This window comes from Notolepis coatsorum, assembly GCF_963971535.1.
Source record: "Notolepis coatsorum genome assembly, chromosome: 4".
NCBI classification, from domain to species: domain Eukaryota; kingdom Metazoa; phylum Chordata; class Actinopteri; order Aulopiformes; family Paralepididae; genus Notolepis; species Notolepis coatsorum.
The window spans coordinates 75,350,586-75,365,208 of NC_140168.1; the positions used below are offsets into that span (position 1 = coordinate 75,350,586).

Below are 14,623 nucleotides of genomic sequence, written 5' to 3' on the forward strand. Positions count from 1 at the left end.
GTGTGGACTGTGGGTATATCTCTGGGTGGACAGTGTGGACTGTGGGTATGTCTCTGGGTGGACAGTGTGGACTGTGGGTATGTCTCTGGGTGGACAGTGTGGACTGTGGGTATATCTCTGGGTGGACAGTGTGGACTGTGGTATATCTCTGGGTGGACAGTGTGGACTGTGGGTATGTCTCTGGGTGGACAGTGTGGACTGTGGGTATATCTCTGGGTGGACAGTGTGGACTGTGGTATGTCTCTGGGTGGACAGTGTGGACTGTGGTATATCTCTGGGTGGACAGTGTGGACTGTGGTATATCTCTGGGTGGACAGTGTGGACTGTGGTATATCTCTGGGTGGACAGTGTGGACTGTGGTATATCTCTGGGTGGACAGTGTGGACTGTGATATATCTCTGGGTGGACAGTGTGGACTGTGGTATATCTCTGGGTGGACAGTGTGGACTGTGGTATATCTCTGGGTGGACAGTGTGGACTGTGGGTATGTCTCACACACCGATGGCAGAGGCGACCATGCAAGCTGCCGACCTGCTCACCAGGAGCAGTTAGGGGGTTAAGTGTCTTGGTCAAGGACACTTCAACGCGATGCCGCGAGGAGCCGGAATACCTTCTGATTACCAGACGACCAGCTCTACCTCCTGAGCCACTGTCTGTTACCGCTATTCGGCCTGTCAATAGACCACCGCAACACTTCCGCGTTACCTAGAGCTCATGGGAGAGCGCGGGAGGATCAAATGAATGAATGTGGATTAGAGCCTTGACGTAAGTGGTTGTAGCTAATGGTCCAACGATGATCCAATACACTTGGATGTCTCCAGCACCCCCACAGCCGTAGCTACAACCACTTACGTCAAGGCTCTCATCAACATTCATTAATTTTATCCCCCCGTGCTCTCTCCCATGAGCTGAAAATACCGGAAGTGTTGCGGTGGTCTATTGAATCTCCTCTTCGCTGTCGCTGTGAATCGAACACCACTGTTCAAAAGAGTCTGTGCGAACACAGCACACTAACTTGTGTCGTAATAAAACAAATATATTTTTTAAAATAAATGGCCTTGTTTGGCGGCAGAATAAATGCCGTCTGTCTCCTCCCCAGCTGGGCGGACCACTCAGTTCAGCCATGAGTATTAGTATTCTTGACGACGGAGACATCTCACAAAAGGCAAGGAGGACAGCTGCACACTGAGCTTTCACTTTCTAACCAACTCCCTTACAAATAAACCTCATGGGGGGAAATTAAAGGACAAGGCACTGGCACACTTTTGCTTTTTTTTTCTCTCTCTCTCTCTCTCTCTCTCTCTCTCTCTCTCTCTCTCTCTCTCTCTCTCTCTCTCTCTCTCTCTCTCTCTCTCTCTCTCTCTCTCTCTCTCTCTCTCTTCTCTCTCTCTCTCTCTCTCTCTCTCTCTCTCTCTCTCTCTCTCTCTCTCTCTCTCTCTCTCTCTCTCTCTCTCTCTCTCTCTCTCTCTCTCTCTCTCTCTCTCTCTCTCTCTCTCTCTCTCTCTCTCTCTCTCTCTCTCTCTCTCTCCTTTCTGTCTTTTTAAGGAAAGGAAATTAAAAGCCACTAAGAATCATTCAGAACGGGCCATGCAGAAAAGGAGCGGTCACATTAAGGCACTGTCTAAGAGACGTCTCAGACGCTGTAATTGCTGTGACGGCAGCTTCATGTACCAGTTTGGGTCCATGCTAATGTCGGCAAGACTGATATGGGCGGAGAAAATGGCATCATCGCTGGTTATTTCGTGCCGTCTCTCAAGGAGATGGTGTTTGGCCCGTACAGTCCTGTTGTGCGCTTTGGTTTTACTGCTCTTTTTAATTAGACAAATTCTGCGAGCAAGTTGAGCGAGAATCAACGGTAGCTATAGCATTTCCTGGCGTGGAAACTGCAGTCGTTGCATGACCTACATCCGTATGCGTGCAGAACGAAAGCCCACCTTGTGCAGTAACAGGAAGTGAGGTACTGTAAAGACAGGCAAGAGAATGAAACACTCAACAATGACGTGTTGTCCGTGAAGAAACAGATGTGTTGAAGATGTGTTTGAAAAGGACACAGGTGTGTTTAAAAATTACACAAGCTGTATTTGCTATTTAACACATGCACATGTTGCTTTTCAATGCGCCAGGACCACGTCTGTCTGTGTTTAGTTACCTCTTAAGCCCGATGGGCCCGGTACCAGTACGAGATTTATTTGATGTCATAAATAGATCAATACAGTCCGTAATAAGTAATGTTACGTTTCTCAGTTCCAGCTGAGAGGTAGGAGCTGGAAAACATAATATTTCCATAGCCTGAAGTCTTATGTAGTACAGGTCCAAAGTTTATAAAAATCCCACAGAAAATGTGTGTTTCACAAAGGTTTTTGTAATGTGTGTAGGCTACCGGTAAAAATTCTGCGTGATTATCCAAAATGGCCGTCCACTGCCATTAATTTCGCCTCTCGAGTCAAAACAAAGGATTTCTTCGTCTTCTTGTGTCACCTTCAGCGCCCATCTGAGATCGCTTTCGGAGCAGACACCCCTTGGCTACAACGGTGGTCAATAATTTTTGCCATCAGCTGTGACTGGTTCAGGACCGCTCACAACCCGACGTGGTCACGGCTCGTCAAATGACGCTCGCCCGATGTTTCGTCTTGTAACTCGAGAATGGAATCATGCAATAGGTTGAGTGTGGTAACGATCGAAAGGCGGAAAATTCTACTTTCCAACAATGTATTGGTTGATCGGTGAAAACGCAGCCCGGAGCCGGCAGACGAGCGCAAAGTGCTGCAACCTGTGTGTGAGTGCATGATGGCCCAAATACAGGCCGTCCGATCCTTAAGTGGTTAACATGCCTTTAACATAATGTTGGTGTGTTCCTTTAACACTTTGGATGCCACGCCCGAGATTTCAATTTTTTTTTTATTTTTTTTTATTAGCGATCTGAAATCATATTGCATCAAGCGAGCCTACCGTTGGATATCCAGGCACCGCCGGCGCTCAGATGTGAAAAAAGCGCCCCCTATCGTCTCCCAGATGGTAAATCACCCTTTTGGATTGGACTCAATGAAAGTGAATGGGAGAACGGATTTCTGACTCCACATTTTACTTCTCACTGATGTAACCGGGGTCTACCAGAGTTCATTCTGGAACCTTGGTGCCACGGCGAATATGTGTTCTACTGTACACACGGTGGATCAATACAATTATCGATTTTATTCGAATGGCGATCGGAAATTGGAATAAACCATTTGGATACCATCTGACCTCAGGTAAGGAATCTATGTTATCAGTCTTAGGTCGCTTTCACACAGGGGCTGTTTGGTCCGGACTTTCGGACCAGAATTCGATAGTCCGGTTTTTCGGGTTTGTGTGAATGCGTGTCGAACTCGGTTCGCGGACCAAACAGGCGAACTCTGGTCCGCCTGAAAACGTAGGTCTCGGTTCGGCTTCATCGAACCAAACGCGAACCAAATATAGGAAGTGATTATTATTACCACTGCTCGCAGCACTCACTGCAAAACAAGCACACTGCATCTAATCTCTCTATCTATCTATCTCTCTATCTATCTCTCTATCTATCTATCTATCTATCTATCTATCTATCTATCTATCTATCTATCTATCTATCTATCTATCTATCTATCTATCTATCTATCTATCTATCTATCTATCTATCTATATATCTAACTGTGCATCTTGGGAAGAAGGAAGAAAAAACGCGGCTTATTATTATTACAGAGGCGCACGGCATTGGATCAATGCCACGTCAATACTATTATTACCTTACCACTGCTCGCAGCATTCATTCACTGCAAAACAACCACACTGCATCTATCTCTCTATCTATCTCTCTATCTCTCTATCTCTCTATCTATCTATCTATCTATCTATCTATCTATCTATCTATCTATCTATCTATCTATCTATCTATCTATCTATCTATCTATCTATCTATCTATCTATCTATATATCTATCTATCTATATATCTATCTATATATCTGTGCATCTTGGGAAGAAGGAAGAAAAAACGCGGCTTATTATATTATTCATAAAACAGCTACTTGTGGGCACTCATAAAAACAACGTGGTCTACAAGTTGTTTAGCGAGAGGATGGTGGTAATGTGCTTCAATAGAACAATGGATCAATGCCATGTCAAAACTCGGCTCCGCTGATCTGGAGGGCTCCGCAGTCCACACACAGACACACACACACGCACATGCGCGCGCACACAGGCTCGCAGCCACACACACATTTCCACTGTCCAATAGACAAGCGCCCTTTTCGACCGCGTGACATTGTTCAGAAGGTTCGGTGCGCTTACAGATTTCTGTGTGAACGCAGGCGAACCAAATGAAGAATGCAACAATGTTGCAACTTCACCCCCAGAACCGCACCGAGTCCACCAAAACTATATGTGAAAGCGACCTTAGGATAATCAGACTCGTTTTCACGGATATATAAGCGTTTCCACTATATGTGATATAGCTGTTTTGACTGTAAAAGCCATCAGGAAATAAGAGCAGCGATTATCAGCGCGCGGCACGAGCGTGCGTGCACACACATATACTATCGATCATCTAGCGTTTATTTGAAAATGATTCATAAATAGGCCGACAAATGACAACGTTCTGGAATATTCCAGTAAAAGACGATTATCATCATAGGGTTGTTTTTTCCGCGAAAACAAGTGATTTTCAAAATGCTATCAAACGGAAATGAAGCGATAAAAAAACAATCTGCCTTGACAATGTTGACTGGAAAATGAGTCTTTGATAAGCGACGGGCAGATTAGACACATAGCCATAATTCAAAACATAGATTAGGCGATATTAAGTTAACATTGGAGTGGGTTTGGGCATCAAGGGGGTAAAAAGTAAAACACGGCGTGGCATCCAAAGTGTTAACATAATGTCGACATGTTCATTTAACATAATGTTGACATGTCACTTTAACATAATGTTGACATTTCCTTTAACACTTTGATCGCCATGGTTAAATTCATAATTTACCATCCCTAGCCAGCTCTATTTGTCTATGGAGAAGTTCCCCTTCTTTGCAGGGCTATAACTTTTTAAATTCTATTGCTAAATTGACATTATTATGGCCCATTCAATGTCCTATATCCATTGTTCAGGGTGTAGCAACGTTATACTTTTTCATTCACATATTCATACTAAAATATGGTCTAAAGTATAAGTATGTTTTTATCGTTTTCTGCAGCTTTCTCCAGAACTTGATTTATAGCCCCAAATGCATTATATTGATGATCAAATACAGTTTGGTAGCGATCGGTGCCAGATACAAAATTTCAACTGGAGGTACTTCTAGAAGTTACTACGTATCATCTGATATTGACCGGATGGGCGGGGGGTCGTTTATAATTCCGTGGGCAACGTTATATCATTCGTCTAGTGTGGGTCATATGGTCATCAGAGCAGTTTATATGGAACACGTTAGAAAATAACGCTGGATCTTACCGTATCTTCCTCGCGCCGTTGGACGATCAGCTTGGAGTAGACAGTTTTCGATTATGGGATGTTGCTCTAGATCAGGGGTCAGCAACCTTTTTGACATGGAGTGCCTGTTTGAAATATAGTTGTAACTAGTGTGCCTCAACAATATTCCATGCATCGTAATTTTTTTCTTCTCATAATCAGGTATTTTTAATGATAATTTTTACATTATTACACCATTATTGTTATTGTTATTATTAACAATATTATTATGATGGTTGTATCAACCCTAAATCTGAGTTGGGGGGGGGGGGGTGCAATGCAGACAAACAGCTGCATACAGTGCGACCATTTCACTCACATTTGCCCATTCATTTTTGGACACATCACACACCATCGGTGTGTGTACTGTACGTGTGCTGTCATAGCTCCACCTACAGGCCTAATGGAGAACACCAGGAGAACACCAGGATGTGAATGGAGGGTGAATGTGAGGTATATTGTGTAAATAAGTTTTGATTGATCGCAAGACTACACTGTAAAATTTTTTATAATAATAAGTTACCAAACTTAAAAATATTGAGTTCAGTTACTGTGCATTAAGGTTTTCAGTTTTCAATCCATAATAAGTTAACAGAAAAATAAGTACACAACCACATTATTTCAACCTAATAAAACTATGTTTATTGTCATTGTTTTAAGAACACAAGTTGACTTGGTAATACTCACATTTTGAGTAAAAAAAATTGCTTTTAACATGTGCAATGTTCAATGAAATAGAAAAATAAATAATAAAATTTGTTGATTAATCCCACTGGTCACAATGGTGACCGTAATAATGTTTTTGTTATAAGGCTCTGCAAATGTTACTGAATGATGTAGCAATGTATTTCCAGCTAAATTGAAATAATAAACAAATAAAGGGTCTCAATTAAATATGTGGTAGTAAAAAGAACCTGTGGGAGGATTTCAACAAGATAAATGTGACAACAGTGCAAAATATTTCACTATAATATTAAAAAAAAAAAAAAAAAAAAAAAATACTGCTGCCCCCTGTGCCTATGCAAATGCCCCCGCGTGCCTATGCAGGCACGCGTGCCTAGGGTTGCCTACCCTTGCTCTAGATGAACCATTTCCAGGTTGTATAATACTATATACGTCCAAATAACGTTGTTTATTGAGTTAGGGCGAGCGATTGATTATCCAGTGTGTTGAGATGGAGTCCGGCTAACGATCGCAAGTGCCCGGACGAAATATGGATGAGCACTTCCTGTTTGGCGCGTCACTTCCTGTTGGCCGATCTGCCGATCGGCCACCAGATGGCGCTCTTGAACCGTTAGACAGTTGAGTGGAGCTCACCAGTACATCTCATGTCTCCGGAGGAGAAATATGATTTCGATCACAGATTTTTGAAATATTGATATCAAAGACGAGTTACGGCGTCTTCGGCAGAATGAGCATGGCGAGCAAAGACGAGTTACGGCGTTCCCGGCGGTTAAAGTTCTAACATAATGTTGGTGTGTTCCTTTAACATAATGTTGACATGTTCCTTTAACATAATGTTGGTGTGTTCCTTTAACATAATGTTGGTGTGTGCCTTTAACATAATATTGGTGTGCCTTTACTATAATGTTGGTGTGTTCCTTTAACACAGTGGTTCCCAAAGTGTGGGGTGCGACCCCCTATTGAGGCACGGAGGTACTGCAGGTGGGGGAAAATAAGTAAGGGATAATGTTGAGGTCATTGTCGCAAAATAATTGACCGACACGGAGTTTAAAATACCGAGCCGCCTCGGCGAGGTGTTTTAAACGTCAGTGAAGGTCAATTATTTTGCGACAATGATCGAGTATAGCTATACATTATCCCGCTTATTACATGGCTAACTTACTAACAATATACCTAATTAATTTTACATCGACTCGCAACACTGGTTCTGGCTCCGCTCGTCGCTCCGCCCTGTCATCGCCGGCAGCTTCCCCGGCAGCCGGCAGTGTCTGATTGCACTGATGTCAGTGGGCTTGATTGCGAACAGCTGCGCACAGCGGTCATTATTGTTCCACAGAGGTCCGTTATCGGGTAATATCGGACCTCTGACGCGCGCTATTGACCAATCACAAGCAAGCATTTCGGCGAATGTGAAAACGCCATGTAATAATGAAGAATAATTCATTTAGCCTACCAAAACTGATAAACGCCAATGTCATCAAAAATGAACTGACTGTCATGTGTTATTCTTTATACAGAGCACATTCAGAAGCCTAAATATGTTTTGCCACAAAAGGTGGCAAATTATTAGGCAAATTATTATTATTTGAATGAAAATAAATCTCCTATCCTACTGTAGGCCTACAACTACATTTTTAATTAGGCCTAATTATATCACAGTGGCACAGGATAATTTGCCAAGCTTTTATTCATTTTCAAATAAAATATAAAACTATAATTGTGTCTTTGTGTCTTGTTATGTTAATCCTGTCTTTAGAGGAAATGGCATGTTTGTAGCCTAAAATAAATCCTACCTACATCTAGGTGGGGACCATGTTAGGTGGGGCTCAACAATATTTCCAACTACCCAAGTGGGGCCTGATTGAAAACGTTTTGGAAGCACTGCTTTAACATAATATGTATATTATAATATTAGATTATCCCCTTCAGCATATTCAAAGGGGATAATAGGGCCTTTAATTGTATCCTGGCTTAATATTATTCACATTTTCTTCATCTGCTCGTTCTAATACTTCATTTAAACTATAGGATGTCTATGAATCATGTTAACCATGTTATCATACACATTATGAATTATCTTATGATATACATTATGAACTAGGATGTTATAAGTCCCTTATTATCCACATTTCCCTGATAGCTATCATGGCACATCTAATAGATTCCAAGGTTTGTGATGATATATATATATATATGTATATATAAGATATCATCACAAACCTTGGAATCTCTACTTTGATTCTAAATGTACTGTTTATAACTCTGGCTATAGTATATATACTGGACCCAGTATTGGTACCAGTCCAACTGAGTGACCTAGAGCTGCTGGTCGCAGCTGAAAAACATCTTACTGACGGGCTTCAACAAGAGCTTGCATTTTTGTTTACCTCGAAGGCGGGTCTTTTGCAGCAAGGTCAACTCAGGCAAACCAATATTATCTACACAATGACCTGGGAAATTACCCTCACGCTCAATTCAGCAAGGTCAGATATTCTGTGACACCATTTCAAGGTTGACGTAAGCTTAGTGGAGCGCTGAGCTGTAAATGAGCTTTGTCATTGCCTCTCATGGTTCATAAGTCCTGTGAGCGAGAGTCCTGAATCCCCTGCTGCTCCTACCAATTTATTCTCATTCTCAACACCTCATCTCTTCTACTCACTATGTACCCAAACCCCATCCATCCCTCCTTTCTCCAACACCTCTCTCTGCCCTCAGGCTTCACTTCAGAGCAGGACTGTGGCCTGGTTGTTTAAAGGAACACGCCAACATTATGGAAAATTCACTTAACATCTTCTCCAGAGTCAGGCGAGAAGATAGATTAATTTCCTCTCAGTGCGTTTTGTAGAAAGCTATCCAGCTGCAAGATAGCCTAGCCTAGCACAAATTAATGGAAGCAGATACGGACCACTAGCCTAGCTTAAAACTCCGGGAGAGCATAACAAAATAACAGATCGAGGGCATTAAACTAATTATAAAACAATAATATTACAAACTGAGACGGGGACAATACCATCCTATCAACGCACCTGGACTTCTACTTATGGTGCACTCTGCAAGGGATAAGCACTTAATTTAATGGTCCATTTTAGAGGATTTTATTTATTACACGTAACTGTACTTGCTTGAGTCTATACGGTCCTTGCTCCAAACGATCGAAAATCTTACTGAGTGCACCTCTAAAGGGACACGGTCCTTGCTCCAAACGATCGAAAATCTTACTGAGTGCACCTCTAAAGGGACATTCCACCACAAAGCAACATTACACGCTGTTCAGCATGGCCAAAGCTATCTCTGCTCAGAATTCATTTATTATTGAAAGATGCTAATTTTGTAAAGCCAGATTATGCTAGCTCAACCCTCACTAAATTCTGAAGAACTACAATGGTAAATGGACTGCATTTATATGTAGCGTTTTTATCCAAAGTGCTTTACAACTTGTGCCTCATTCACCCATTCACTCACACATTCACACACTTACAGAGGAGGCAACCATGCAAGAGGTTAAGTTAAGTTAAGTGTCTTGCAGAAGGGCATTTAGACACACTGCCGGGAAGGAGACAGAATCTAACCAGGAGCCTTCCGATTACCAGACGATCGCTCTACCTTCTGAGCCATGCACTGTCACCCCTATATATAAACGTATATAAAATGGGCGAGTAATGTGAAATGCATGGTGGCACAGGGGAGGCAGTGTGCGCACAAACTAAAAACGCTGTCTTCCTCTGGACAGGATGTGGCAGCTTCCATAGCAACACTATACATCCAAGAAGGGGGATCCCCCTTGAACAGCCCTTCTAAGGTTTCTCTCCTCCACATTGACTCTGGTGCTTTTTTCCTATTGCTAGGTTTTTAGTGAGTTTTTCCTTACCTTCACCAGGAGTGTTGCATTTATTTATTTAACATTTATTTTGGATTTCATGGTGTTTTCTTTTGTTCTTGATTTATTGTGATGTTTCTTCTTGACTTGTCCGGCCCATGGGGACATTGACTTGTGATTGCAGGCTTTACAAATAAATTTGATTTGATTTGATTTAGCCCATCCCATGAAATCCATGCAAGGTGTTATTCAAACTAAAATGATAACAAGAAATAATTACGATTCAAAAAAGGAATTGAACCCATGAAGTGACACCATGTTTGTGGTTGATTATTAGCTCCTGGCATCTATCTATGTCTACAAATAAGTAGGCCTACTTGTTATTTTTTATTTGCTTGAAACCTCATCTGTAGCCTCCACAAGACCTGGAACCATAAATCACCTAAAACTGACACATATATTTACATTTTGAGCACACAATTACCATATTACACAGTGTAACTGGGAATGTATTTCCCTCTGAGACACATGTAACAACCATGGCGGTGGTGGTGGTGCTAGTGGTGGTGCTATAGTGGTGGTGGTGTCAGGGTATAGTCTAGAGCAGTGTTTCTCAACTGGTGGGTCGCGACCCAAAAGTGGGTCGCGGGGCCATTTTGAGTGGGTCGCGGAAGTGTGTGTAAAAAAAAAAAATTTAACTTTTGTTAGCTTTTTTTTTTCACTACCTATCTTTGTGAAAGTGGCTTCTCAGCTCTGGTCCAGCTGAAGACAAAGCGGAGGAACAGATTGGACATTGAGCATGACCTCAGAGTTGCTTTGTCTACCATCACCCCAGACTTTGAGACTCTTGTCAGGAGCAAACATCATCCCCAGTTATCCCATTAGTTCCCTGCATGTTAAGCTATGAAGTCTGCTAAGAAGGATATATTATTTATTATTATTTTATTTCATTGTGTTTTTAGCCCTTAGTTGCACTTTTGTTGCAACCCCAGTTATCCCATTAGTTCCCCCAAATTTAGGTCTGTTATGTTAAGCTAAGAAATCTACTAAGAAGCATATATTATTTATTATTCTTTTATTTCATTGGGTTTTTAGCAATAGTTGCACTTTTGTTGCACTTTTTTGTGTTTATTTCATGTTTTGAAAGATTGCGTATTACTGCATTTTTTTTTTACATAAATCATAGTGGTTCAAAATTTTGGGTCGCGACTTAATGACTAAGGAAAATGTTGGGTCCCGAGGCTAGACCAGTTGAGAACCACTGGTCTAGAGTCTTATATGCAGTGTTTCTGGGGCAGGTAAGAGTTCAGTGCTTTGCTCAATGACACTGATTGATATAAGCACACCATGGCTATTGGGGGATTGAACTTGTGGCCTTCTGATTAAGGAATGGTCTCTCTATAACCTTCAGACCACCCTGTCACCACAGAATAGAGACACTGTACTAATCTGTATCTTGAATAATAGTATAGCCATATGCAAGATAGACTATACTCAAGTGTGTGCCGTCACGCAGCTATAGACGGACCTTTTCCCGCCAAAGTCTTCCCATATCTATCATAGAGGTGTCACACATCATATACCTTTCAGAAAAAGTTATTTTCATCATATTGCAATGAAAACATATTTAACAGTAATGTATTATGTCCATGACAGGGATATCTCATGGTTTATTCTCTGAATATTGGCCTATAATTATCTGAAAATATGTGTGGGAGCTTAGCTACTATTTATGATTTAACATATGGGATTGGGAAATTAAGACTAAAATGTCTGAGTATTGTGAGGGTTGAAAGGCACTCTATGATATTGACCTCATAGAGCTCATATATCTAACTACCGTCAGTCACCTGTCCAAGTCATTATCTATAACTGTACAGCTTTGTGAAGTCACACGGGGGGTTTGGGAAACCCTTCACAGCAGTATAGCAACTGGATACTTGTCAAACTGGACTTTCCTAGAGATGGGGGTGAATCAAGTTCAGTCGCTATGTCCTTGAGAGCGCACTGTGCCATCATGTCTTGCAGTATTACAATAGCATAATATAAAAACGAACTAGTTTACAAAATCCCAACACATGATTGTACTATATAGAGCGCACATACCGGGATATTAATAAATAATACATGAGATCCTTGTCAAAAATTTAATTGAATAAAGAAAAAAGAAAAAGGAAACAATGGACTGTAATAAAACACATGTCTTTGATAAAGTTTAATTGGAGAAGGTGAAACTATAACAATGTTCAAGTGCGATTTGTGGAGAGGTTAAAAAAAATAAAAATAAAAAAAACGCGGACAGCTTTCATCTCTCCAACTCTATATATAGGAAATAGCCTTATTTCGCATATATATATCTATTATCGGCAGTAAAATGGGAGAATAACTTAATGGCATGCAGTTAATTTGAAAAGTCGCCTACAACAAGTAATTAAATCTTGAAAAAGTAATACAGGTTTTTAAAATGACTCCATGCACGCTCTTGCACACGCGTCCACTGTATACGTTCGATATAAATACATAACATGACCTACCGGATTCTTCTCAAAAACATTTCAATTGATGAGTGATGATCAATATCGATCCGTCAGCAGCGCGCAGTCGGTTCGGCTCCACTCAGCTTGGTGCAGTGCGTAGGGAGGCAGCACTGCGACGTTCCACCGCCGGACCGTCCTGCTGACACTCAGAGGTGAAGCGACCGTGTGGACGAGGCTCTGCGCAGGTAGAGGGACTTGCGTCCGACCGGCTGAGGGTGACTGGGTGAAAGAGGGAGCTATGGAGAAAGTTCGGGCAAATATGAAACCCTGAACTGCCCACTTTTTTTTCTTTTTAAACCCGACAATCGGGATAGAGAGGAGGGCGCGTCTCTGTCAAAGGTAACGCGGAGGGGGTGGCATCTGAAATAATAAGCGACCCGTTGTCATCATGCATGGGCTGTTAATTTAAGTAAAATGGAATTCATGAGATAGCCTAGAGAATTTTTTTTTTGCTGCGTGATAAACGAGAAATGCACCGAGCGTCACAGAATAAACGTCGGGTCGGGGGTCAAAGTACTGAACCACTGCTATACTTTTCAGTGCAGCAGTCATGGTCTTGCGCCCGGAGCCCCGGACGCGTGGCTATACGCACTTTCAGCTGGGAGATGTTTGCTGCTCATCGCCCCTTCCCCCTTCTATTAAATCACATCAAAAAAAGAATTGTCTGTTTTTATTGTGTTCGCAATTCCCTGGGTGTCTCTGGACAGCAGATCGTACCTGCATCCCAATAAGAATAAGCCAAATAGGATGAACGTACAGCCTACACAGGAATTCGTTTTTGCAACATTTTGAGTCATTCTACGAAAGGGGTGCCATTTCCACGTTGCAATTTTTAAAATGTCCACCAAGAGCAAAAAAAAAACGCTTTTTTAAATCCACAACATGAAAGACATGCTAATGTCATATGTGCCAGTGTGGTATAGGTGACAGGATGGTACATTTCATCCTAAAAAATGGGTAGGCCTACAGTTCTTGATTGATTGATTGAAAACTTTATTAACAGATTGCAGAATGGGTACAATACAGTACAGCTCAATACACACAATTGTTAAGGGGATGCAGACCAGAGTGGATGGGGAACACTGTAGGCTACAACTGTACAAGCAAAACTGTACATTGGAATATTGACAAAACCATACATGGTAATTTACATTGGAGGGGGTTGGGTTTGGACATTTACAGGGGCCAGTTTCGAATTGCAGTCTCCCTTAGGTGTTCTTTGAGAGTGGTTTTGAAAGTGGGTAGTGATTCACATTCCTTTACAGCTTTGGGTAGGGCGTTCCACATTGATGTGGCATAATTGCGAAACATGTTTAGTCCCTTGTTTGAGCCGAATCTGGGTTTAACATGATTCTCTCACGTTCCTGACCTTACACGGTGTGATGTATTGGGTTTGAGTTTGAGCCTTATTTATGCATTCAATTATCTTTCCATTAATGGAATGTAAGAATTTTATAAAAAACGTTTCCATATCTATTTTGTCTGACAGAGTGGATGGGTTGAGCTTGATGGACCCCAACTAACATGACAACGCAACAAATAATAACTTGTCTGCTTTTGAACATCCTATACAAAGACTTAAATTATACCACACCCTCGTTGGGATGTCAGTTAACGGACTCCAAACTGAGGGATGCACACAAATCGTAAAATGTTTACAAATAATTGTTTTTGTTTTGAATAAATATATCTTCTGTAAACAGGGACACTCATATACTCCTGAAAATAATAAAGGTTTGATCAAAATAGAACATTTATTTGGTGATATTTTATATGTAAATGTCATGTTGGTCACTTACAGATATGTGAACATGGCCATGTATGAAGTTCAAGTTTCAAGTTTCAAGTTTCTTTAATAGTTGTCATACAGAAGTACAGAATACTTTTGTACAAAATGCTTCTTACTGTTGCGCTCCAGAGACTGTGCATGACAAGATAAGTATGAAATAAAAACATAGTAAAAATTAGAAGTAAAAAAAGAGGTCACAGTGTTCAGTTTAGACATATGTACAATGTTCGTAGACGTAGTTACCATACAATATACAATACTGTGCAGTGTACTAATATACAATACTATATAGTGCAAGGCATAAATGGACGAGGTGCAG

General features: G+C 41.3%; 1 protein-coding gene across 1 annotated transcript in view; it reads right to left on the reverse strand.

The window, feature by feature from the left end:
- The window catches only part of LOC311227299 (brevican core protein-like), a 71,504-nt gene extending 58,791 nt beyond the window's left edge, over positions 1–12,713 (reverse strand). The window contains exon 1 of the mRNA XM_084312900.1: positions 12,513–12,713. Within this exon, the coding sequence (XP_084169026.1) occupies positions 12,513–12,532 (20 nt within the window). The 5' untranslated portion in view covers positions 12,533–12,713. The remainder of the gene's footprint in view (positions 1–12,512) is intronic.
- Positions 12,714–14,623: the final 1,910 nt, after the last annotated feature.